This window comes from Pristiophorus japonicus, chromosome 15, assembly GCF_044704955.1.
Source record: "Pristiophorus japonicus isolate sPriJap1 chromosome 15, sPriJap1.hap1, whole genome shotgun sequence".
NCBI lineage: Eukaryota > Metazoa > Chordata > Chondrichthyes > Pristiophoridae > Pristiophorus > Pristiophorus japonicus.
In genome coordinates, this window is record NC_091991.1 from 34,762,735 (window position 1) to 34,790,007 (window position 27,273).

At 46.2% G+C, this 27,273-nt stretch overlaps 1 protein-coding gene across 1 annotated transcript; it reads left to right on the forward strand.

Moving 5' to 3' along the window:
- On the forward strand, positions 1 to 27,273 carry LOC139281528 (huntingtin-interacting protein K-like). The gene is made up of 2 exons (XM_070901697.1): positions 1 to 62; positions 26,997 to 27,273. The coding sequence occupies exons 1-2, from the start codon at positions 1 to 3 to the stop codon at positions 27,271 to 27,273; spliced, it is 339 nt and encodes a 112-aa protein (XP_070757798.1).

Here is a 27,273-nt window from a genome sequence, read left to right on the forward strand (position 1 = left end):
ATGTGGATCAAACAAAAAGGAGGTTCAGCAACCCCATTGAAGAAGCAGCGGAAGAAAACGATGTAGAGTTCACCCCACCACAGGTGACCGAACACTGGGACCAAAGGGAGGAGAGCCCAGTTACTGTGGGCAGTCCGGATAGGCTTGAGGCACCGCAAACAGCAGACACTCAGGCCAGCGCCCAACAACCGGAGCCCCAACTCAGGCGCTCTGCAAGAGAGCGTAAACCACCAGAGAGACTCAACCTGTGATCCCAATAAGACTTTGGGGGGGGAGGTGATGTCATGTATTCAACCAGCATTGTAACCCATGTATAATCTGACCTAAGTTGTACACTGTGAGAACAATGACCACTAGGTGGTGAACTTGTGGGAGACACTCCTAACCTGGACCTTCAGGTATAAAAGGAGAAGCTCCATCCACTTTCATCACTTGAGTGCTAAGGAATAAAGGACAGGTCACAGACTGATCTTCTCTCAAGCATGAGTCTCGTGTGCATTTATACTGTATAGAAAGGAGGTATCAGGAGCTGCCAGGCATGGTGCCGGACGAGAGGTGGTGTCAGATAAGGGAGTCCCGGATAAGGGAGGTTCAATTTGTATTTCCATAAATTTATATGAAAGAAGCTAAAGATTAGAGATGAATTGAAGAAAACATTATTTTTACTTTATAATAAATTGATTTGAAGTATGCAGCTTATGGTAACAAATGTGTTGAGGGTACTGTTTCAAAGAGAAGTCAATGTTGTACAGGCGATATCATCAAAACTGTTGCACTTTTAAATGTACTATGATAAACTGCTCCATAAGCCCTCTAGAACAATTGTACTTCTTCAGTATGGCTAAACCCATTGCACAGGAAGGATAAGAAAAAATAAAAAGTGTAGGGGACTGATGATACAATAAAGTGGGCTGTGATACTTTCCTTTCATGATTAGGATCTGTGTTCAGATCTGGCCTAAACTGATGAAATGAAAGTCTTCTTCATTTGTTATCGGTAAGAGTTCCAAAAGACATGAGTTTGAGCAGTCTGAACCCACACTTTGTGTTATGGCACATTGTTGGGATAGACTAGTAGGAGCTTTATGCTGCATGTGACTAATACTGTATCTGACCTGGTGCTGTTGGTTGCTGACATATAGGCCCCAAGTTTCCACATGATTTGCTCCTGATTTTTAGAAGCAACTGGTGTAGAACGGAGTATCTTAGAAATCGGAATTCTCGTCATTTAGTTTGCTCCAGTTCTAGTCAGTTAGAAAAGTTTCACTTTGGAACAGAATTTTTTTTTCAAAAGGGGGCGTGTCCGGCCACTTACGCCTGTTTTCAAAGTTTCGTAGTGAAACTAACTTAGAATGGAGTAAGTGAAGATTTTTGTACGCTCGATAAAACCTTGTCTACACTTTAGAAAATCAGGCGTAGGTTACAAATCAGGCGTAGGGAATGCGGGGGGGGGGGGGTTTAAAGGGAAGTTTACAAACATTAAACACTTCAGTTTTACAAATAAAGAGCCATCATCAATAATAAATGATAAATACATCAATAAATCAACCAGTAAATCAATCAAAAAAAAATTTATAAGAAATAATTTTTTTTTTAAATCAATAAATAAAACATTTTCTACTTACCGACTGCAGCACCGGGAGCCCTCCAACAGCGTGCTGGGATGCCCCCCCCCCCCCCGCCCCCCACAGTGTGTCTCTGTCAGTGTCTCTATCTCTCTGTCTGTCTGTGTGTGTCTCTCATTCTCTGTCTGTCAGTGTCTGTGTTTCTGACAGCGAGGGGAGGGGGAGGGGGAGGAGGAGGGTAGAGGGAGAGAGGGGGGGAGAAGGGGATAAAGGGGAGATGGGGGAGAAAGGAGATGGGGGGAAGGAGATGGGAGGGGTGGAAGGAGATTGGGGGGGGGAAGGAGATTGGGGGGGGGAAGGAGATTGGGGGGGGGGAAAGGAGATGGGGGGGGGAAAGGAGAAGGGGGAGGGAGGCTGAACGGGACGGGCCCGAGACTTCGGGCCGGGCCCGTCCCCAGCACCAGATTTACAGGTAGGTGGCGTTGGGTCGGGTCAGGTCGGGTCGGGGGGAGGGAGGGAGGGAGAGGGAAGTCAGGTCGGGGAGAGGGAGGTCAGGTCGGATCCAGTCCGGGGGCGGGGGGGAGCGGGAGTCGGGTCGGGTCCAGTCGGGGGGGGGGGACCGGGAGTCGGATCGGGTCGGGTCCGGGGGGGGGGGGCGAGGGGGGGAGCGGGAGTCGGGTCGGGTCCAGTCAGTGGGGGGAATGGGAGTCGGGTCAGGTCCAGTCTGGGGGGGGGGAGCGGGAGTCGGGTCGGGTTCCGTCCGGAGGCGGGAAGCGGGAGTCGAGTCGGGGCGGGAGGAAGCAGGAGCTGGCCGTGGGAGGAGCCTTATTCACGCAGCCCCAGTAAGGCCATTCGGCCAGGGCTAGGGGCTGCGTGCTTTGGCCCCTCCCACACAGTTTTGGGCGCCTGGAGCTACTGCACTTGCGCGCCCACTGTAGCGCGCATGTGCAGCGGTCCCGGCACTGTTTTCAGCGCAGGGACCTGGCTCCGCCCCCTACAGCTCCTGCTGCGCTGCGCCGAGGGCCAGAGGACCTGCAGGGAGGTGGAGAATACGGAGGTTTTTTTTAGGTGCACTTTGTGGGGCGAAAAACGGGCGTCCAGGTCGGGACTGCGCCGTTCTAGGCACGGCTCGAAACTTGGGCCCCTAGTGCTGAAAGTGGAAGAATGCACCTTTTGTGGCACTGATAGCCATCACCCTGATTGAGCACAAAAACCCCAGTGAGAGAGCATTTTATTTGACTGAAATAAATTGATGCTGGAGGATTGATCTTTGACTTTAGTAATGACTGACAAAATATCAATATCTGAGAAACCTGGACCAGTATCCTTGCTCCCTGAAAGGAATTCCTTCTCCATTTTGCCTCACCCGCCCTCTTGAGCAAAAGCTGATGCTGAGATATGTTCAACTAATCCTAGAACTGGGAGGAAGAAAAATGATTGAGCGCTTCTCATACTGATTGGGTTTGGTGGTAGAGACAACAACAGCAGCTTGTATTTATATTGCACCTTTAACATAGTAAAACGTCCCAAGGTACTTCACAGGAGTGTTAGAAGATTAAAAAAATGTTTTGACACCGAGCCAGATAAGAAGAAATTACGGCAGATGACCCAAAAGCTTGGTCAAAGAGGTAGATTTTAAGGAGAAAAGAGAGGTAGAGAGGTTTAGGGAACGAATTCCAGAATGTAGGGTCGAGGCAATTGAAGGCATAGCCACTGATGGTTGAGCGATTTATAATCAGGGATGCTCAAGAGGGCAGAATTTGAGGATGCAGACATCTTGGAGGGGTTGTGAGGTTGTGAGACAGGGACAGTATATACTGTTAGTAATCCAGCTTTGGTATGTTGTGAAGGCAAGAAAATAAAAACAATCAGGGTGAATTCCCTCAGGGCATCTCCCATTCTGCCACCATAACTTCAGCGGAAGCCCTAATCAAGAATGTAAACATGGTTTCTGCCGATCTGCCACTTCAGTTACGGCAGCGAAGCAGGAGAAGCCGTGAGGAAATTCACCCCAAGGTCTAGGCAGAATACAAGGGAGCAGACTGAGGAGGTAAGGTGCCATTTAGTTAATGAACAGTTGAGAGAAACTGCCCTGGTCCTGCCCCTACTCCCATACCCCATCGCACATCCAGTTCATGATATAGTAAATCAGCTGATGCGGCCTTTCCAAAAATAAAAAATAAATATCAGCTTTAGTTCAAGGCAGTAAGAAATGTGAGATATGAAGGAGGGACAAAATTGTACTTTGTTCCAGTAGGATATGTTCTTTTCTAGTTTGTATATAGTATTATGTTACTGACCATTGATTAACTTACTACAATGTACACATTGCATCCCATCTTTCTATTATTTCTGAAAATGATACACTTGCAACCTGAAGTTTATTTTGCTTATAATTTTGCAGTTCCATGCTGAGATGTCCATCATGATATTTGTCCAGCAATGTGGCTGACACTTAGCTGCCCTCTGAAATAGCCGCGCAAGCCATTCAGTTGTACCAAACCATTCCGTTGTACCAAACCACTACAAAGAAGTATACTTACTGTGGGAGTATCTTCACCTTCACCTCACAGTTCAAGAAGGTGGCTCCCTCTCAAGGGCAATTGGGGTGGCAATAAATGCTGGCCTTGCCAGCGATGCCCACATCCCATGACCGAATTTTTTTTAAAGTACGTTTTTATGTACAAAATTGGATCAGTGGTACTAACTTGCAAGTTAAATATTGTTTCTACTGTATTAGAGAGTGATAGAGACGACAGATGCTGATGCATTAACACACAGGCTGCTCTGTCCTGCCCTTCACTGAGAATGTGATGGAACAAGCACCCAGTGACTTAGGGAACCTTTTAGTTTTCTTAACCTTAATTTACCTTTAGTTATGTTTTTTTCTGCAAACTTCTAGCAAAACATCACCATTTCATTTTGAAGGTTATTTACACCAATAGTATTGCAAACATGCCTTTCTATTGCTTATAATTTTCTGAATACTGGTACTCTGCACCGAAACGGAAGTATTGAACTGCAAACATTGCACAGTACCCTCATCAATCATGCAAATAGAAGTGCACTTGTGCAAAGTGCGTTCATTCCTGAAATAAATCATTAAGTCGGAGGTGTAAACCAACAAATTACTTGGCACTTGTTATTTACTAAGCATTGCCGACCTGCAAAGTGACATTTAGCAGAGAGCCAAACTACAAGAACATCAATCTCCTGTTACTGAACTACAGGCATTATAAGGTATTGCAGTCCTTTCATTTGTGTCCTTAAAACATGCTTGTTTCATCCTTACTAATCACTTGGGAAGGTTGGAGGTGTCTCCCACCCCTCCCTCATTAATTGTGTTCTTCAAAACGTGTTGCAACAGGCAGGGTGTTACTCCATCACTGGAATTGGTGTTCACTTTATAACATCCCTCACTCTCCAACCGAAATAATACCTTTTTATAGCTCAAGAAATCTCTGAGACCCAGACCAACGTGGAGGAGGGTTGCTGGTTTCACATCAGTCTCATGTGTAGATTGATTGGAGAACCTGTGTCCTCCATTGACAGTAACCAGACAATTTCACAATCTTATTTAGCTTAAGACTGAAGTCATCCTGTTTGGCTTCCACCAGACACCCATTGGCCCCAGATCCCATTCCCCGCCCTGGTTACTCGGTCATTACATAGAATTACATCAAATTTATCAGCATAGAAACAGACCATTTGGCCCAACAGGTATTTACATACCATATAATGCTCCTCCCACCTTGCCTTATCAACATATCAATCAAGTGGTGTGAAACCTTGATGTCCTGCTTGACCCTAAGCTGAGTTCCAAACGCGGCATCACTAAGACCGTCTACTTCCACCTCGAAACCTTACCCCACTGCTGCTCAAACTCTGATTGATGCCTTTTGTCACATCATGCTTATCTTTTCCAAATCGCTTCTCATGGTTGCAAGTTCCACCTGACATAAACATCCAACTCATCCAGAACATTTGTTAGCCAAAGCCTGGCTGTTATCTAGGTCCTGCTGTAGGCTGGCATGGGCTGTTTCATTATCAAAGGAAATGTGAATGGAGTCAATCAGCAAGCATCTCCACTCTCAACATTATAACAAAGGGAAGGTCATTAATGAAACAGCTGAAGATCGTTGTACCAAGACTGCTTCCCTGATGAACTCTTGCAGCATTTCCTGGTGCTGTGATGATTGGCCTCAGACATAAATATTTTCCTTTGTGTCAAGTATGACCCAAGCCACTGAAGTACTTTCCCTTTGACCTTATTGACCTCAGTTTTCCTAGAGCTCCTTAGTGCCATAATTGGTCAAATGCTACCATGATAAAACACAAAAGCAGACTATTATCTGAATGGCGGCAGACTAGGAAAAGGTGAGGTGCAACGAGACCTGGGTGTCATGGTTCATCAGTCACTGAAAGTGGGCATGCAGGTACAGCAGGCGGTAAAGAAGGCAAATGGTATGTTGGCCTTCATAGCTAGGGGATTTGAATATAGAAGCAGGGAGGTCTTACTGCAGTTGTACAGGGTCTTAGTGAGGCCTCACCTGGAATATTGTGTTCAGTTTTGGTCTCCTAGTCTGAGGAAGGACGTTCTTGCTATTGAGGGAGTGCAGCGAAGGTTCACCAGACTGATTCCAGGGGTGGCTGGGCTGTCATATGAGGAGAGACTGGATCAACTGGGCCTTTATTCACTGGAGTTTAGAAGGATGAGAGAGGATCTCATAGAAACATATAAGATTCTGACGGGACTGGACCGGTTAGATGCGGGACGAATGTTCCCGATGTTGGGGAAGTCCAGAACCAGAGGACATAGTCTTAGGATAAGGGGCAGGCCATTTAGGACTGAGATGAGGAGAAACTTCTTCACAGAGAGTTGTTAACCTGTGGAATTCCCTGCCGCAGAGAGTTGTTGATGCCAGTTCACTGGATATATTCAAGAGGGAGTTAGATATGGTTCTTATGGTTAAGGGGATCAATGGGTATGGAGAGAAAGCAGGAAAGGGGTACTGAAGGAATGATCAGCCATGATCTTATTGAATGGTGGTGCAGGCTCGAAGGGCCGAATGGCCGACTCCTGCACCTATTTTTCTATGTTTCTATATCGAGGACAACAATACTCATTCCTCCCCCAGCATTTAGCTCTTGTGTTTTGATCTAGATCAAGACAGTGATAAGGCCTGGAACTGAGGGACTCTGGCTAAACTCAGAATGTCCTGGATTGGCATAAGATATGCTGAAATTTACACCAGTTTTTATGCTGAACTTGCTGATTTACACCAAAATGTTCTGCCATTCTCTTTAGCATATGCTGGAATGTAAAAAGCAGCATAACTAGGCAGAAATGAGAGTAAACAACCGGGGCCCGAGGAAAACATAGAACTTACGCACTACTCTTTCTTCAAATCCCTCTTTATCTATGAAAATTAAAGTTTGAAGTCATTGAACCATCATTTATGCACATCAGGCACAGCATGTTCAAGACAATGCAATCCTGGAAGCTTTTCAATTTTTAATGTAATTTGATGCCATAAAAAAACATTCAAATATATAAAAAATACAGTGCAAGCATCAGTAAGAAACAGTTTGGAAAAAAATCCCTGTCAAACTCCATAAATGTAGGAAAGTCATGTGAGCTGCTCTTTTGCATGAGCATCAGTGCTGAGGTTTTGCGGAATTGGCACAAAAGATTAAGCAAACTTGAGCGTAATGTAAAAACCAACATGAGTCACGTCTGAATTTCCTCAATCTTTTGTGCTGAAAATCAGTTTTATGTTGTTGTTTCAACGCAGGTTTCCATGAAATTCCAGGCCATTAACTACATTTCTACAGGTCTCCTGCACAATTGGGTCTTTCTTTTTCTATCAATGCCATTCAAACTGCTAATATGAAAAAATATTTGTACAGCAACAAAAACCATCTCCTGACTATTGCTAACATTATTTGCCCATCAGTATTTTTTCATCATAGCATCTTCTGCCAAAATTAAGACTTTGCAATTGTATTTTCTGCCAATTCTTCCACCTCAGGGAAATTAAGATGATTATTCTATGCCATGGATTCATTATTCTTTTAGCTGGTAGAATGTATTCATTGGAAACTGTGGGAATTATGTGATGTTACAAGTGTCTTTTATCTTGATCTTATTGAATGGCGAGCAGACTCGAGGAGCCGAATGGTCTACACCTGCTCCTATTTCTTATGTTCTTATCTCCTTTTTTTAACTGGAAGTCCAGTGTTAAGTTGAGAAATTCTGAAACAAGGCAGAGTTGAAGGAGTGGAATAGAATTGATACAGAAAATTATACAGTATTTTTGTTTGACAGATAGCATAATAGTGTTTTGGCTGTATCTAATAAGCTGAACAGAGATCATTAAATATCTCAGGGCACTTGGCATCCATCCAAGCCTTCTTTGTATTGCCATTCTCATGATTATTGGTGTAAATCATCATGCTAATAATGTATTTTCCAATACAAATGCTTACCAATTTTGTGAAAGTTTTGAATGCTATTACCATCAAAGACTATTGTAAAGTTGGGGAAATGCGTAGGATTTAGAAACTGTATTTGGTTCTGTGATAGACATGTACCTAGGTCCTTGTATTGGTAATGCATCTGAAGCCAGTATGCACAGTGCCTCTATTGGTGCCAGTCTAGCACGTGAGTGTCTGTCACTACAAAAAATGTTAATCTAACAATTACAAGTGCCAGTCTTGGGCACTTGCTTTTCATCTTGGCTTTGATCCTTTTAAAAACAATCTTTTTATAAACTACACAGGATTTCTATTAGTGTATTTTAATAATTTTAACAATGTATTGTCAGAATGTTAAGAATGCTGAATAGTTTGTACAGTATGCCATGAAAATCACACTATGAGGTATTGTGGTGCATTTCAGTTTATGTGTATTTGCTTCCTGTCAATTTTGTGTCTGAGCCATAGATAGACCTTTCGAATGTCAGAATCTGTGGTCAGCTTTAACTGTGATATTGACTGAGTGTTTACGGTAAACTTATTGCCTACCAGATAACATTTCCAGTAAGCTACGTGTGGGTACAATGCTTTTCTAGGTAGTCCAAAACCTACAGAAGAATCCAAGGTAACCATTTACCCTTACAGAAATGCTGCAATGTGGAGAGTCATATTTGTTTAAAAATGAAAAAGGCAAAAACAAAGGGTTAAACTAATTGTCTGAAGGGTTTTAAGTTCTCAAATTAGCACCCAAGCATTTTAACATGAAAGCATTTTTGTTCAGTACACATGAATCAAAATAGAATTGCATTATAATTCTTTCAGCTAAAAATTGCACATTTCATCATTATCTTTGTTTGACAAAAGCTGCTCTACTTAAACTTCAATCAGTGACAGAAGCCACAGTTCATTCAGGAAATCAAAAGCATTGTGACAAAATTATGTTTGTAGAAGATATTGATCTGCTTACTAGGTGGGTGGTAGTTCTAACAACATAGAAACATAGAAAATAGGTGCAGGAGTAGGCCATTCGGCCCTTCGAGCCTGCACCGCCATTCAATGAATTCATGGCTGAACATGCAACTTCAGTACCCCGTTCCTGCTTTCTCGCCATACACCTTGATCCCCCGAGTTGTAAGGACTACATCTAACACCTTTTTAAATATATTTAGTGAATTGGCTTCAACAACTTTCTGTGGTAGAGAATTCCACAGGCTCACCACTCTCTGGGTGAAGAAGTTTCTCCTCATCTCGGTCCTAAATGGCTTACCACTTATCCTTAGACTGTGACCCCTGGTTCTGGACTTCCCCAACATTGGGAACATTCTTCCTGCATCTAACCTGTCTAAACCCGTCAGAATTTTAAATGTTTCTGTGAGATCCCCTCTCATTCTTCTGAACTCCAGTGAATATAAGCCCAGTTGATCCAGCCTTTCTTGATATGTCAGTCCTGCCATCCCGGGAATCAGTCTGGTGAACCTTCGCTGCACTCCCTCAATAGCAAGAATGTCCTTCCTCAGGTTAGGAGACCAAAACTGTACACAATACTCCAGGTGTGGCCTCACCAAGGCCCTGTACAACTATAGTAACACCTCCCTGCCTCTGTACTCAAATCCCCTCGCTATGAAGGCCAACATGCCATTTGCTTTCTTAACCGCCTGTTGTACCTGCATGCCAACCTTCAATGACTGATGTACCATGACACCCAGGTCTCGTTGCACCTCCCCTTTTCCTAATCTGTCACCATTCAGATAATAGTCTGTCTCTCTGTTTTTACCACCAAAGTGGATAACCTCACATTTATCCACATTATACTTCATCTGCCATGCATTTGCCCATTCACCCAACCTATCCAAGTCACTCTGCAGCCTCATAGCATCCTCCTCACAGCTCACACTGCCACCCAACTTAGTGTCATCCGCAAATTTGGAGATACTACATTTAATCCCCTCGTCTAAATCATTAATGTACAATGTAAACAGCTGGGCCCCAGCACAGGACCTTGCGGTACCCCACTAGTCACTGCCTGCCATTCTAAAAAGTACCCATTTACTCCTACTCTTTGCTTCCTGTCTGCCAACCAGTTCTCAATCCACGTCAGCACACTAACCCCAATCCCATGTGCTTTAACTTTACACATTAATCTCTTGTGTGGGTCCTTGTCGAAAGCCTTCTGAAAGTCCAAATACACTACATCAACTGGTTCCCCCTTGTCCACTCTACTGCAAACATCCTCAAAATATTCCAGAAGATTTGTCAAGCATGATTTCCCTTTCACAAATCCATGCTGACTTGGATCTATCATGTCACCTCTTTCCAAATGCGCTGCTATGACATCCTTAATAATTGATTCCATCATTTTACCCACTACCAATGTCAGGCTGACCGGTCTATACAAACAAATGATCAGATAAGTACAGGTTTTCTTGTATAATGTTAATTTTACTTTCTTTAAATTCTTCTGATTAGACCATCTGCTCAACACTCTGAAGAATGCTGGAGTTTGTTGGGATCATCAAGGAATCTTTCAAACCATTTGTAATGGTTAAGTTCTAAAACATTAATATAGGCCCTCCAGCAGGCTGCTCTGGCTCAGACACTAAATTGTATAGATGGTATGCTTCCAAATACATCATCATACGCAGTCCCTCGAAATCAAGGAAGACTTGCTTCCACTCTAAAAGTGAGTTCTCAGGTGACTGAACAGTCCAATATTGGAATTCAGTCTCTGTCACAGATGGGACAGTCGTTGGAGGAAAGGGTGTGTGAGGAGTCTGGTTTGCCGCACGCTCCTTCCGCTGCCTGTGCTTGTTTTCTACATGCTCTTGGCGACAAGACTCGAGCTGCTCAGCGCCCTCCTGGATGCTCTTCCTTCACTTAGGGCGATCTTGGGCCAGGGATTCCCAGGTGTCACTGGGGATGTTGTACTTTATCAAGGAGGCTTTGAGGGTGTCTTTGAAACGTTTCCTCTGTCCACTTGGGGCTTGCTTGCCATGCAGTAGTTCTGAGTAGAATACTTGCTTTGGGAGTCTTGTGTCGGGCATGTGAACAATGTGGCCTACCCAATGGAATTGGTCAAGTGTGGTCAGTGCTTCGATGCTGGGGATGTTGGCCTGATCGAGAACACTGACGTTGGTGCATCAATCCTCCCAGGGGATTTGCAGGATCTTGTGGAGACATCGTTGGTGGTATTTCTCCAGCGATTTGAGTTGTCTACTGTATATGAGGTACTGAAGTATGGTGGAGAGGCACTATTGGCATGAATGCATGACCTCATCTCTCTCATCTCGAAGGAGGAGAGTATGCCGGGAGATTTCAGAGAAGCAGTAATCGTGACCATCTTTTAAAAAGGGGATAAGTCCGACTGCGGCAAATACAGAGGAATCTCCCTGTTGTCAACCACTGGGAAAGTCATCGCTGGAATCCTCCTCAACGTCTTCTCCCTGTGGCTGAGGAGCTCCTTCCGAAGTCAAAGTGTGGATTCCGTCCACTACGGGGTACAACGGACATGGTCTTTCAAATACAATTAGATGTCACGAGGAGAGAGTTAATGTCATCATCATCATAGGCAGTCCCTCAAAATGAGGATGCCTTGCTTCCACGTCAAAAAGGGATGAGTTCACAGGTGTTTCAATGAAGGACCTATTATTCCAGGTCCCGAACTACATCTTGAAGAGTGGAAGATGCCTGTGCGTGGATTTTTTTAATGTATGGTAGCCATTGCACACCAGTCACCACACGGGCTTGACAGAGCTAGGTCTTGGTCCAGTGGCAAGGATTAACCAAGACAACTGGAGACCAGCTCTGCTGCACGGATCTAGTGATGCAAGAGTTAATTGGCCCGATGATCTTTCCTTATGTTCTTTTATAACATTATTCTGTGAACTCCTTTTCCCCAAAGAATCCCCAATTGACAATTAAAATATGTATTTTGAATAATGAACCATTTTACAGTCTTCAAAGCTGTTCTCATTTAAGCCAATTTGTTTAAGAGCTGGGTTCTGATGCAAACAGATGTGGCTTGCAGAGTTTGGCATATTTTGGAGCAGGATTGACATTAGCATGCCTACAAATTTTAGCATAAACATAAGCAGTAGAAATTGTGGAGGCGAAGATATGTGGCAAGATAGCTTGTGCCAACTATCACAATTTTCCACTGACCCAGTTTGTGTCCAGAGTTTCAACTGGCATTGTGTCCACTGACCCAGATACTCAGAGTGGATAGCAGAATTGACTCATAATAGTAACTGAAGGAAGACTTTTTCCATTTGATCTGATAGTCTTATGACTCCCTCACACACTATAGAAATGTGATAAACCTGATTAAACCAGGATTTGAGCACATAATGTAGGCTGACACTGAACCACAGAGCTGCAATATCGGATCAACAATCTTTAGGAGAAGACATTAATCTTCTGCTTCTTCAGGTCGATGTAAATGATTCTAGGGTGTAATGTCCTGACACACTACTATAAATTCACACGAGACACATTCTGCAGACAAGGTCACTCTGTGACCAGAACCTTTATTCACAGGACCAAGAAGTGATGACCCTGCGTGGGACCTCCCTTTATATATCTGGATGAACAGGTGAGGAATGTCTCCCACAAGTTCACCCCCTGTAGTCAAGGTGTGCATTTCTTAGGTGTATACAGTATGCAGTGTTGTTACCTTGAGAAACCCAAGGCAAAGAACAAAAAGGGCCACTGTACAGCAAAATTCTAAAAGGACAAAGGATGTTAAAAAAACAAGCCTGAAGGCTTTGTGTCTTAATGCAAGGAGTATCCGTAATAAGCTGGATGAATTAACTGTGCAAATAGATGTTAACAAATATGATGTGATTGGGATTACAGAGACGTAGCTCCAGGATGATCAGGGCTGGGAACTCAACATCCAGGGGTATTCAACATTCAGGAAGGATAGAATAAAAGGAAAAGCAGGTGGGGTAGCATTGCTGGTTAAGGAGGAGATTAATGCAATAGTTAGGAAGGACATTAGCTTGGATGACGTGGAATCTATATGGGTAGAGCTGCAGAACACCAAAGGGCAAAAAACGTTAGTGGGAGTTGTGTACAGACCTCCAAACAGTAGTAGTGATGTTGGGGAGGGCATCAAACAGGAAATTAGGGGTGCATGCAATAAGGGTGCAGCAGTTATAATGGGTGACTTTAATATGCACATAGATTGGGCTAACCAAATTGGAAGCAATACGGTGGAGGAGGATTTCCTGGAGTGCATAAGGGATGGTTTTCGAGACCAATATGTCGAGGAACCAACTAGGGGGGAGGCCATCTTAGACTGGGTGTTGTGTAATGAGAGAGGATTAATTAGCAATCTCGTGCGAGGCCCCTTGGGGAAGAGTGACCATAATATGGTGGAATTCTGCATTAGGATGGAGAATGAAACAGTTAATTCAGAGACCATGGTCCAGAACTTAAAGAAGGGTAACTTTGAAGGTATGAGGCGTGAATTGGCTAGGATAGATTGGCGAATTATACTTAAGGGGTTGACTGTGGATGGGCAATGGCAGACATTTAGCGACCGCATGGATGAACTACAACAATTGTACATTCCTGTCTGGCGTAAAAATAAAAAAGGGAAGGTGGCTCAACCGTGGCTATCAAGGGAAATCAGGGATAGTATTAAAGCCAAGGAAGTGGCATACAAATTGGCCAGAAATAGCAGCGAACCCGGGGACTGGGAGAAATTTAGAACTCAGCAGAGGAGGACAAAGGGTTTGATTAGGGCAGGGAAAATGCAGTACGAGAAGAAGCTTGCAGGGAACTTTAAGACAGATTGCAAAAGTTTCTATAGATATGTAAAGAGAAAAAGATTAGTAAAGACAAATGTAGGTCCCCTGTAGTCAGAATCAGGGGAAGTCATAATGGGGAACAAAGAAATGGCGGACCAATTAAACAAGTACTTTGGTTCAGTATTCACTAAGGAGGACACAAACAACCTTCCGGATATAAAAGGGATCAGAGGGTCTCGCAAGGAGGAGGAACTGAGGGAAATCCTTATTAGTCGGGAAGTTGTGTTGGGGAAATTGATGGGATTGAAGGCCAATAAATCCCCAGGGCCCGATGGACTGCATACCAGAGTACTTAAGGAGGTGGCCTTGGAAATAGCGGATGCATTGACAGTCATTTTCCAACATTCCATTGACTCTGGATCCATTCCTATCGAGTGGAGGTTAGCCAATGTAACCCCACTTTTAAAAAAAGGAGGGAGAGAGAAAACAGGGAATCATAGACTGGTCAGCCTGACATCGGTAGTGGGGAAAATGATGGAATCAATTATTAAGGATGTCATAGCAGCGCATTTGGAAAGAGGTGACATGATAGGTCCAAGTCAGCATGGATTTGTGAAAGGGAAATCATGCTTGACAAATCTTCTGGAATTTTTTGAGGATGTTTGCAGTAGAGTGGACAAGGGGAAACCAGTTGATGTGGTGTATTTGGACTTTCAGAAGGCTTTCGACAAGGTCCCACACAAGAGATTAATGTGCAAATTTAAAGCACATGCGATTGGGGGTAGTGTGCTGACATGGATTGAGAACTGGTTGGCAGACAGGAAGCAAAGAGTAGGAGTAAATGGGGACTTTTCAGAATGGCAGGCAGTGACTAGTGGGGTACCGCAAGGTTCTGTGCTGGGGCCCCAGCTGTTTACCCTGTACATTAATGATTTAGACGAGGGGATTAAATGTAGTATCTCCAAATTTGCGGATGACACTAAGTTGGGTGGCAGTGTGAGCTGTGAGGAGGATGCTATGAGGCTGCAGAGCGACTTGGATAGGTTAGGTGAGTGGGCAAATGCATGGCAGATGAAGTATAATGTGGATAAATGTGAGGTTATCCACTTTGGTGGTAAAAACAGAGAGACAGACTATTATCTGAATGGTGACAGATTAGGAAAAGGGGAAGTGCAACAAGACCTGGGTGTCATGGTACATCAGTCATTGAAGGTTGGCATGCAGGTACAGCAGGCGGTTAAGAAAACAAATGGCATGTTGGCCTTCATAGCGAGGGGATTTGAGTACAGGGGCAGGGAGGTATTGCTACAATTGTACAGAGCCTTGGTGAGGCCACACCTGGAGTATTGTGTACAGTTTTGGTCTCCTAACCTGAGGAAGGACATTCTTGCTATTGAGGGAGTGCAGCGAAGGTTCACCAGACTGATTCCCGGGATGGTGGGACTGACCTATCAAGAAAGACTGGATCAACTGGGCTTGTATTCACTGGAGTTCAGAAGAATGAGAGGGGACCTCATAGAAACGTTTAAAATTCTGACGGGTTTAGACAGGTTAGATGCAGGAAGAATGTTTCCAATGTTGGGGAAGTCCAGAACCAGGGGTCACAATCTAAGGATAAGGGGTAAGCCATTTAGGACCGAGATGAGGTGAAACTTCTTCACCCAGAGAGTGGTGAACCTGTGGAATTCTCTACCACAGAAAGTTGTTGAGACCAATTCACTAAATATATTCAAAAAGGAGTTAGATCAAGGGGTATGGCGAGAAAGCAGGAATGGGGTACTGAAGTTGCATGATCAGCCATGAACTCATTGAATGGCGGTGCAGGCTAGAAGGGCCGAATGGCCTACTCTTGCACCTATTTTCTATGTTTCTATGTTACATGAAGGTTACAGTTACATGAAGGTTACATACATGACATAACCTCCCCCCACCCTCAACCCAACTTCTTATGGGGTCAAAGATTAAGTCTTTCAGGTTGCCAATGCTCTCTCATGGAGCGCCGCAGTTGGGGCTCTGGTTGTTGAGCCTTGGCATGCGTCTCTGTCACCTGTGGTGATTCCGGCTTGTCCAGGCTGGCCGCAGGGACTGTGCATGCTGCTGAATGTTCTTGTTGCTCGTTCACTGGCGGTGGTGTGGGCAACATCTCATGATCTTCCTCAGGTTCCTCAGTGTCTATGCTGAACCTTTTTTTTACTTGGTCCAGATGCTTGCGGCATATCTGTCCATTGTTAAGTCTGAACACTATGACCCTATTCCCCTCTTTGCCAATTACAGTACCCTCAAGCCATTTGGGCTCCAAAGCGTGATTAAGAACAAATACAGGGTCATCGATTTCTATACATCTCCCCTTTGAGTTATGGTCATGGCACTCATTTTGGGACTGGCGCTTGCCCTCAACAATATCTGACAGGACTGGATGAATGAGGGACAGCCGAGTTTTAAGTGTACGTTTCATGAGTAGTTCCGTGGGCGGGACTCCCGTGAGCGAATGCGGTTGGGACCTATAGGCGAGCAGGAGGCACGATAGGCGGCATTGAAGGGAGAGTCCTTGAATCCGGAGCATGCCCTGTTTTATGATTTGGACCACATGTTCCGGCTGGCCATTGGAAGCCGGCTTGAACGATGCCGTCCTGACATGTTTGATGCCATTATCCGACATGAACACCCGGAATTCATAGCTAGTGAAACACGGGCCGTTGTCGCTAACCAGGATGTCCGGCAAGCCGTGGGTCGCAAAGACCGCATGCAGACTCTCCACAGTGGTGGATGTCGTGCATTAATTCAATATGATGCACTCGATCTATTTCGAGTACACATCAACAACAATAAAGAACATTTTCCCAATGAACGGGCCTGCGTAGTCTACCTGAATACGTGACCATGGCCTGGTGGATCAGTGCCATGGACTGAGTGGGGCCTCCCTGGGGGCATTGTCCAGCTGGGCACATGTCGTGCACCTGCGAACACAGTGTTCCAGGTCTGAGTCAATTCCCAGCAACCATACATGTGACCGGGCAATGGCCTTCATTAGCCATTTGCCTGGGTGTTCGCTGTGGAGTTCCCTGATGAATGCTTCCCTTCCCTTCTGGGTCATGACTACCCGGCTGCTCCATAGTAGGCAGTCGGCTTGGATGGAGAGCTCATCCATCCGTCTGTGAAACAGTCTGACCTTCTCGGGGCATGCTCCGTGTGCGGGCGCTCAATCCCCAGTCAGGACACATTTCTTAATCAAAGATAGGAGGGGATCTCTGTTGGTCCAGATTTTGATCTGGCGGGCTGTGATGGGCTGTCAAAGGCATCAACGGCCATGACGATCTCAGCGCTTTGCTCCGCTGCCTCCTCAGTGGTGGCCAGTGGAAGCCTGCTGAGCGCGTCAGCGCAATTTTCGGTGCCTGGCCGGTGCCGTATGGTGTAGTCGTACGCAGCCAGCGTGAGAGCCCATCGCTGTATGCGAGCTGACGCATTGGCATTGACAGCTTTGCTGTCTGACAACAAGGATGTTAACGACTTGTGGTCCGTTTCTAACTCGAACCTTCTGCCAAAATGGTACTGGTGCAACTTTTCACCCCGTAGACACATGCGAGTGCTTCCTTTTCAACCAAGCCATTTCCCCGTTCTGCTTGGGAGAGCGACCTGGAGGCATAAGCCACAGGTTGGAGCTGGCCCTCATCATTACTCTGCTGCAACATGCACCCAACCCCATAGGATGATACATCACATGTCAAAACCAATTTCTTACAGGGGTTGTACAGGGTCAACAGCTTATTAGAACAATGCAGGTTCCGCGCCCGATTGAAAGCCCGTTCCTGACAGTCCCCCCAAAACCAATTGCAACTCTTACGCAGGAGTACGTGTAGCAGCTCCAACAATGTGCTTAAGTTCGGCAGAAAGTTCCCGAAATAGTTCAAGAGTCCCAGAAACTCCGATGTGTTGCCGGGCCTGGGCACATGATGAATCGCCTCCGTTTTGGATTCAGTAGGCCGGATCCTGTCTGAGGCAACCCTCCTGCCCAAAAACGCGACCTCTGGGGCCAAAAACGCACACTTGGACTTCTTTAGTCGCAGGCCTACCCGGTCCAGTCGGCGTAGCACCTTCTCCAGGTTGTGGAGTTGTTCCTCGGTGTCTCGACCCATGATATGATAAGGATATCTTTCTGAAATACGATTGTTCCAGGAATGGATTTGAGGAGGCTTTCCAGGTTCCTTTGAAAGATAGCGGCCACTGATCGAATGCCAAATGGACACCTGTTGTAGACAAACAGCCCCTTGTGCGTGGTGATGGTGGATGGTGGTCAGTAGCTTGGATTCTTCGGCCAGTTCCTGGGTCATGTAGGCTGAAGTGAGGTCCAACTTGGTGAACAGCTTGCCGCCTGCCAGCGTGGCAAAAAAATCCTCCGCTCTCGGAAGCAGGTATTGGTCTTGTAGTGACACTCGGTTGATAGTGGCCTTGTAGTCGCCACAGATCCTGACCGAGCCATCCGTTTTTAGGACAGGGACAATGGGGCTTGCACAGTTGCTGAATTCAATGGGTGAAATTATGTCCTCTCTTAGCAACCTGTCCAACTCGCTCTCAATTTTCTCCCGCATCACATACAGTACAACTCTGGCCTTGTGATGCACCGCTCTGGCGTCCGGGGTGATGCGTATCACTACTTTGGTACCTTTGAAAGTCCCGACACCAGGTTGAAATAGTGACTCAAATTTCTGTAGGACTTGTGAGCATGAACTTCGCACCACAGATGAAATGGCGTGCACATCCCCCCATTTCCAGTTCATCTAGGCTAGCCAGCTCCTCCCCAAAAGCGCGGGACCATTTCCCGGGGCAATCCAGAGTGGCAGCCGGTTCTCTGACTCATTATGTGTGACCACCAACATTGCACTGCCTCACACTGGGATGACCTCTTTGGTGTACGTCCGTAATTGTGTATCAATGCGTTCTAGTTTGGGTCTGCTAGCTCTGAGTGGCCATAGTTTCTCGAATTGTTGGACACTCATAAGTGATTGGCTACCCCCTGTGTCCAGCTCCATGCGTACCAGGATGCCGTTTAATAGGACTTTCATCATCATAGGTGGCATTTTGGTATATGAGCTGTGGATGTTTGCCACATGAACCCGCTGAACTTCAGCGTCCATTGCTTTGTCCCAAGCATCAACCTGCCTTGCAGACCCTTCTTCTGGTTCATCTGCCTCGTAAATTAGCCTCGCTGTGGGCTTCCTGCACATTCTGGCTAAATGTCCACTGAAGTTACAGTTTCTACAGATAAATTGTTGAAACCCACAGGTTTTTGCAGCATGTCTGCCCGCACCTCCAGCATGAGCTGAGATTGTTGTGAACAAAAGGGCTGTTATCAGGCATTCCTCTCTGATTGTCTCTTTGATTACTCTTGAGCACTCTGTTAGTGAGTGTCAATGGTCCCATCCCGGGACGCATTGTCCACCGTGATGGCGTAAATGTCCGTTCAACCTGACATTGTCTCTGTTGAGGACCCACTCTAGAGTCTGTTGCTGCCTGAGTGGTGTCGAATTGCCCTTGCCTGCCTGCGGGGTTCTGAGTCGCGTTTACAATGTTAACTCCCTGATCCATCACCATGTTGGAAGCAGAGTTGCGCGCGTATATTATCTTGGTTTCCTCCTCCACCTCCATGAAGGTCTGAGCCATCAATGCCGCCATTTCCAAGGTCAAGTCCTTGGTCTCAATTAGCTTTCTGAAAATCCCGGCATGACCAATGCCCTCAATAAAGAAATCCCTTAACATCTCCCCCTGTAGGCGTTTGTGAACTTACAGAGGCTGGCCAAGCACCGAAGGTCTGCAACGAAGTCTGGTATGCTCTGTCCTTCCCGACGTCGGTGTGTATAGAATCGGTGTTGGGCCATGTGTATACTGCTCGCAGGTTTGAGGTGCTCACCAATCAGTTTGCTGAGCTCTTCAAAGGTTTTGTCCACCGGTTTCTCGGGTGCGAGCAGGTCTTTCATCAGCGCGTATGTCTTAGGTCCACAGCTGGTCGGTAGATGCGCCCTTCGCTTGTCAGCCGGTGCATCTCCCAGCGAGTCCTTCGTGACAAAGCTCTGCTGGAGCCTCTCAACAAAATCGTCCCAGTCCTCACCAACACAGTACCATTCCTCTGTGCTACCGGTGGCCATTCTCATGAGTCGTTGATTCCCGTTTCTCGTCGCCAAATGTAATGTCCTTACACACCACTATCATTTCACATGAGGCACATTCTGCAGACAAGGTCATTTTGTGACCCGAACCTTTATTCACAGGACCAAGAAGTGATGACCCTGCGTGGGACCTCCCTTTATACACCTGGATGACCAGGTGAGGAGTGTCTCCCACAAGTTCATCCCCTGTGGTCAAGGTGTGCATTTCTTAGATGTATACAATTAGCAGTGTTGTTACATGAAGGTTACAGTTACATGAAGGTTACATACATGACATAGGGTACTGTTCAAAGAGGGACAGGGAGTTCCCCCAGTGTCCTGGCCAACATTTAGCTCGCAATCAACATCACCAAAAACAGATTAACTGGTCATCTATCGCATTGCTGTCTGCGGGACTTTGCTATACGAAATGGGCTGCCATATTTGCCTCCGTGACAACAAGTGACTATACTTCAAAAGTAATTCATTGGTTATGAAGCTCTTTGGGATGTCCTGAGGCCATGGAATGCACTATATAGTTATTTCATTCTTTCTATAATATCAAATGCAGGCCAAAAAACTACACGAGCAACTCTCTTTGAAAGATGCATTATTCTGTGACAGTGAAGTTTCACAGGCTGAGTTCTGGACAGCACCAGGGACTTCCATCTCTCTCTTGCCATGCAAGTGCTACTGACAGTGGCGTGCTATTTGAGGTGCTTTCATCATATAAATTGGAAGGCATACATGGGGGGAGGGGGGAATATTAACCCCCCAAAAATGGGTGGGTTGGGTTTGGGTGGGAGGTTAAAGAGTTTTAAAAAACTGATTACCGACCCCCAACCTGCCTGCAGCCCAACCACTTCCGGTTTTAACAGCAGCGGGACAAGGGGGCAGGCAACCAACCCACTCCCAGGAGGCGGGTCGCTCATTTAAGTGCTTCATGGTGATCCACCATTTCAAAGTTAACTCTGGTTGGCCGGGTTTCCCAGGCCTTGGGAAACCCGCCAGCTAAAGCGAGGTGAGGACAGCTGGATCCAGGAGGTAAATGCTTTGCCACACCTGCTGGATCCAACGTCCCTTCCTCAACCAGCTCTCCGTGATCACACATCACACGCCACCCCGATCCTTCCGATCTCCCCCGACCTCTCCTTCGAGGACTCCAACTTCCCTCCAAGAGGCTTCCTATCCACCTCCCCACCCTCCTCCCCCCTCCCCTGACCTCCCCTCCCCGAGGCCTCCTATTCTCCTCTCCGGCCTCCGATCGCCCCCTTCTGGCCCCTGTTCGCTTTCCTGGCCTCACCCTTCCGGCCCGATCCTCTCCTGGCACTTGACCACACTGCTGCCCTCTGCGCCACCCCCCCCCCCCCGATCCTCTTCCGGCTTCTGTGAACACTACCCCCCCCCCCCGCCCCCCGCCCCCCACGATCCTTCTCCAGCCCTCGGTCCCTCCCTCCTCTCTGCGGCCTAGTGCTGCAGGTCTACCCACCCGACAGCCAACAAGCCTCTCCATCTAGCTGCATGCGGGAGGGAAACAGAGCTTTGAAATATTAATCAGGCCCTGCCATTCTCCCGGGCTTTCCGACTTGCTTCACTCAATTCACTAAATATATTCAAAAAGGAGTTAGATGAAGTCCTTACTACTAGGGGGATCAAGGGGTATGGCGAGAAAGCAGGAATGGGGTACTGAAGTTGCATGTTCAGCCATGAACTCATTGAATGGCGGTGCAGGCTAGAAGGGCCAAATGGCCTACTCCTGCACCTATTTTCTATGTTTCTATGCTTTCTAGGCCCTTCCCGCTCTCTACCCACCTTCAGATTAAAATTCCAGCCATGACTTCAGAACACCACCTTATTTGGTGATGTTGTTCTCTGGCTCTACAGTGCTGTTGACAACAAGCTTAAATGGCCACCAGTAACATCATGGTTGCCATTTTGTTCCGATCCTGGGTAGTTGTGCTTCAGTGTGGGTTTACATTGCTGGCTTGTATGAACCTTCCCCACCATTGCTTCAGTGTTACTCTGAATTCAGCCCAGTATATAAAAAGGTGAATTCAGGGCATCTGCACGCTCACCACATTGCAGAACTGCGACAAATGGAAAATATGACACAGTATAAATCAGGTTCAAGACAGCATCTGCAGTTCCCAGGCAGCTGCAGCTTTGAAAGGCTGTGGACAACTGCGATTGGTTAGGCAGCTGCCAGGCAGTTCTCATTAGTCTTAGTCTTATTGGGCCCAAGTTCGCCGCGACACTTAGAATGGTGCACCTCCGTGAGGTGCGCCGACTTTCTGGAACAAAAAGCGCGCCTAAAACTTACCGAGGAATTCTCCCTGCTCCTCGGGACGTCTTCAGCCTCGGCGTAGTGCACCACATCCAGTGGGGGGCGGAGCCAAGTCCCGGCGCTGAAAACAGTGCCGGGACCTCTGCACATGCACGCTAGAGTGTGTGCGCATGTGCAGTAGCTCCTCGCCCCCGAATCTCTGCAGGCTGTGTGGGAGGGGCCCGAAGCACGCTGCCCCTAGCCCTGGCTGAATGGACTCCTGGAGCGGGTGACCGACTCTGCAGAGTGTTGTAAACGGCTGTCAAGCTCTTTTCGCTTTGTTGCTTTTAACGTTGAATTACTCGCACACACTCAGTTGTAGTAAAGGCTGGATTGGGGCTTTTATTTAAACATTCAAACTAAACAAACCAAGTATGAAAGTTACTGACAACACTTCACAAAGACAGCTTGCTTCGATTTCCGTGGCTGCTTGAGGCACACACCTTCCGAATGTCCAGTGTCTCTGCAGTCTGAGTGTCTCTGCTGTCTGAGTGTCTCTGCTGTCTGAGTGTCTCTGCTCTGTGTGTACGTGTGAGTCTCATCTTTATACTGAAAATGCCTTTGAACTCTTATTCTTTGCATTTAGACAATCATGACTAACTGCTTTCTAAATTGTTTAACATATGGACTATTATTCCCACCGTAACAAGGTACTCAAATACTTAACATCATTTAGTTCTAAGGTACTCAAATATTCCATTATTCCCACCGTAACAAGGTGCTCAAATACTTAACATTGCTTATTTAATCTACAGATGTCATTAAATAGTAACAAAGGTACAATCAAATACTTAACATACAGAATCGTTCCCTTGCATAATAACAAAGTTACACTCAAAGACTTAACACACAGACATCATCAAATCGTTTAATCATGAATTTCTATATTCTTAACATCATTTAGTTCTAAGGTACTCAAATATTTAACATCCAGACAATGACCAGTTACTCATTTCATCATCCCTCGGAATCGAGGAAGACTTGCTTCCACTCTTAGCATGAGTTCTTAGGTGGCTGTACAGTCCAATACGAGAACCACAGTCTCAGTCACAGGTGGGACAGACAGTGGTTGAAGGGAAGGGTGGGCAGGGAGCCTGTTTACCACACGCTCCATCTGCTGCCTGCGCTTGATTTCTGCATGCTCTCGGCGACGATACTCGAGGAGCTCAGTGCCCTCCCGAATGCACTTCCTCCACTTAGAGCGGTCTATGGCCAGGGACTCCCAGGTGTCAGTGGGAATGTCGCACTTTATCAGGGAGGCTTTGAGGGTGTCCTTGTAACGTTTCCTCTGCCCGCCTTTGGCTCGTTTGCTGTTGACGAGTGCCGAGTAGAGCGCTTGCTTTGGGAGTCTCGTGACTGGCATGCGAACTACGTGGCCTGCCCAGCGGAACTGATCAAGTGTGGTTAGTGCTTCAATGCTGGGGATGTTGGCTTGGATGAGGACGCTAATGTTTCTACGTCTGTCCTCCCAGGGGATTTGCAGGATCTTGCGGAGACATCTCTGGGCCTCCTATCAACAAGAGCAGGCATTGACGACGAGATCCAACACCGCCTCCAGTGCGCCAGTGCAGCCTTCGGCCGCCTGAGGAAAAGAGTGTTTGAAGACCAGTCCCTCAAAACTGTCATCAAGCTCATGGTCTACTGGGTCGCAGTAATACCCATCCTCCTGTATGACTCAGAGACGTGGACTATGTACAGTAGACACCTCAAGTCGCTGGAGAAATACCACCAGCGATGTCACTCATTTCAATGGCTGGAAGGCACCATATTGTCCAGCAGTCTCTTTTCGATCCAAACTTCCAATCTTCCTGTTTTTTAATCCAAACTTCAATCTTACTGTTTTCTTAATCCAAACTTCAGACCTTGTGCTGAAGCAAAGAGTCAAAGAGTTCAGAAATGCAGGACTGTGCTCCCACATTCCCCCAATACTTCTCCTCGCCTCTCTGCAGGTCTTATCTGGGCAACATACATTTGCATGGTCGTTCGTGCTCAGTCAACAGCATTGTCCAGTTGTAGTTCTTGTTTTCGAACACAACATCCGCAGTAAATGGTTAATGTCCACAACGATTGCTTGATTCAAACTCTGTAGCTGTTGAAATCTTATATTCCATTTCCATATTTCCTTCTTCCAAATAGCAGCACGATTAGGGTCAAAGTAGGGTTGCTGCAGACTCAGATTCTCAGGATGCCATTTTAAAGTCCGTTGGTCTGTGATCACCATATCCATTTTCACTTAAGGGTCAGCTTTCAATTTTTGATGTTTTCGACTGAATTCCATGCTGTTTACATTCAGAAATGTAAACTCGCAATCGGTGTCTTCTGCACAGGTTTTAACAATTTTCTCTGCTTTGTGGGAGAAGGGTAACAACATAGAGTAAAGGATGACGGAAATGCTGAATAGTCAGTCGAGAGACCCAGTCCTTCTCTTAGTTCACCCTTCGGAACTGCTGTGATTTTCTCTCTCGACATTTGCAATGCACCAACTTCTACTTCGCATCCTTTAAGATCATGTTTGTAACTCCTACATTTGAGCTTTTCACTGAACATCTCATCAGTTCTGAGACAGCCCATTCCTGCAGAAACTTTAAATGTTTCTGGACAAGCTTCTCCCACTGCTTTTATCTCTGACTGTTCAGTAACTATTCTTTGTGCATCTGGGGAGATAGGGTACTGTCTCGAAAGAGGGGAATCCCCTTCCTCCAGGAGCACCTTCATTTGTTCGGCAGACCCTGTGTCAATTACCCGCTGCCCTTCCACACATGCCTCGATAAGGGTATGGCCACCCCTATCCTGAAGTAAGGGTCCTAAAGGAACGACATGTGTGGTTGAGCCGACATCCCTATAGGAATCTTCCCTCACCTGCGGAATCGACCCCTGACCTCAGAAACCGAACCGAGGTATCATCCCTGTCTGTGACTCTCACTCCACTTTCCTGTTTCTTCAACTTTTCTTTTAACTTTTCTAATTCTTTAGCCAGTTTATCCCTGTCCTCAATCAACTGATGGGTCGCGATCCAGGCACCACCTGGTCCTGCTCCTTTTATGCGACTCCTCGCGGGATTCATCCACTCAGGCCTTTCTGTCTTCCATTGCTGTAACCCCTGTGTCACTTCCATGATTGAGATTTCTGCAGCTCTCTGAAACAAGCTTTCTACCCTTGCCAACCATTTATCAAAACTATCGTCCCCGCCCCAGGCATCTACTTCCAGAACTACTGAAGGAGATAAGAGAATCAAAATGATCTCTCTATGTGTACCATCCCCAAATTGACGTATCAATCCAATTACTTCCCAAACTTTTACACAACTGGAATATACATTTCACCGCTTCCCTGGGTCCTTCCCCTGGTAATAATGCAAGCCGCTTTATTAACTGTGGCCCTGAGTGAGCACCAAAGATTGCAGCTATTATTCTACCAAGCAGAGACCTGGAAGTTGTTTCAAAACCTACTACCTTTCCCCGGTGATTCCCTAAAGCTCGCAAAACCATGTGAACCCTCGATTTCTCTGATATTTTCCCTGACTGCCACCATCCCAGAATATCATACCACCATTGGGCAAACTTATTAAGATCCTGAAGCGGTGCAGGTCCCACTTCACTATGGATAGCTCTCATGTCCTGTAACGTTACCCCTCCTCGCTCATACCAGGAATCCCCAAAACCACTTAAGGTAGTGTTCCCCTCACGAGCTCCATGGGGAGTAGAGGAATCATCCTGCTCATCCTTGTCCACCCGAAAGTGCTTCCCCCACTCTCCGCATTACCGGAAGGTCATGTATAATGTTGTGGCGTGTGAAGCGTCTGAGGAACCAACGAGGCATCTAACTGCTCCACCTCCGTACCTAACATTGCCATGCGTACCACACAGGTTCGAGGCTCCGAAGTCAGAGAAGACAAAGGAGTTGCGGATGGGAACGGTGGGCATTCTCCCTGTCCCTTAATCCCCTTTTCAACTCTCAGACCTGGGGAATCCTCTGAATACCACCTGGTTTTATCAATTGCTGTCTCCGCTGGACAACCTAATACCACCATCTGCTGCAGCTTAGATATTCCTTTCTCGAGATCTTGATTACGGTTCTGTTCATCGGAAAGATGCTGATCCAGCATCAGAACAGTCCTGGCTGCCCCGAATGCCTGAAATCGGCAGTTCTCTACTTCTTTACTCACTGCTGTTAGCTGCTCTCTGAGTTTTGAGACTTCTCTATCTCTAACCTCAGCCTCTTCTCCTAACATTTGAATCCCCAGCATTAGACACTGTTACACTAATGCTTTTCTCTTTTTATCACTTTTTAACCCAAACACTTTAATCTTTTTTAACTGGACACTCTCCACTAAGGACTGCCGTGTCTCTCTCCATCCTCCTGTCATTGTTTCCTGCCTTATTCCATAAGATCCCCCTTTAGACTCAATCCACTCATTAAGAAATGACCGGACCTCATCTGGAATATTCCCCAATCCTCCTATTACTAACTGAAGATCCCTTTAAGTCACGACAACTAAGAGAATGCTCACCCCTCGAACTGATGTGTGGGAAACACTTCTTCGAACAACTCAGCCAACTTTCTGCTTCACATCGGGGTCTTCAAATAAGCCAACAAACTTTTGAACATCACGTCGGGGTCACCAATATGTTGTAAACAGCTGTCTTGCTCTTTTCGCTCCAATCTTCTAATCTTCCTGTTTTTTTAATCCAAATTTCAATCTGACTGTTTTCTTAATCCAAACTTCAGACCGTGTGCTGAAGCAAAGAGTTCAGAAATGCAGGACTGTGCTCCCACACGGAGAAGAAGGAGATCCTGAGCTCGGACCTGGAGACGACAATGTCCGTCATCGGAGACAGAAGATCCCAGGAACAGAAAGCCAAACAAGAAAGGGAGAAGGAGCTGGCAAAAGTGACCATCAAGAAGGAAGATGTTGAAGTCATTATGAATGAGATGGAGATTTCTCGAAGTGCAGCAGAGCGTAGTCTCCGGGAGCATCTGGGAAATGTCGTTGAAGCCTTGATTGCTCTCACTGACTGA

Excerpts from the sequence above, each read along its gene's own strand:
- LOC139281528 (XM_070901697.1), top strand. The coding sequence starts at position 1 with ATGTGGATCAAACAAAAAGGAGGTTCAGCAACCCCATTGAAGAAGCAG. Across the intron at positions 63-26,996 it reads AAGCAGCGGAAGAAAACGAT|CAAAGAGTTCAGAAATGCAG; the intron begins GTAGAGTTCACC and ends CGTGTGCTGAAG.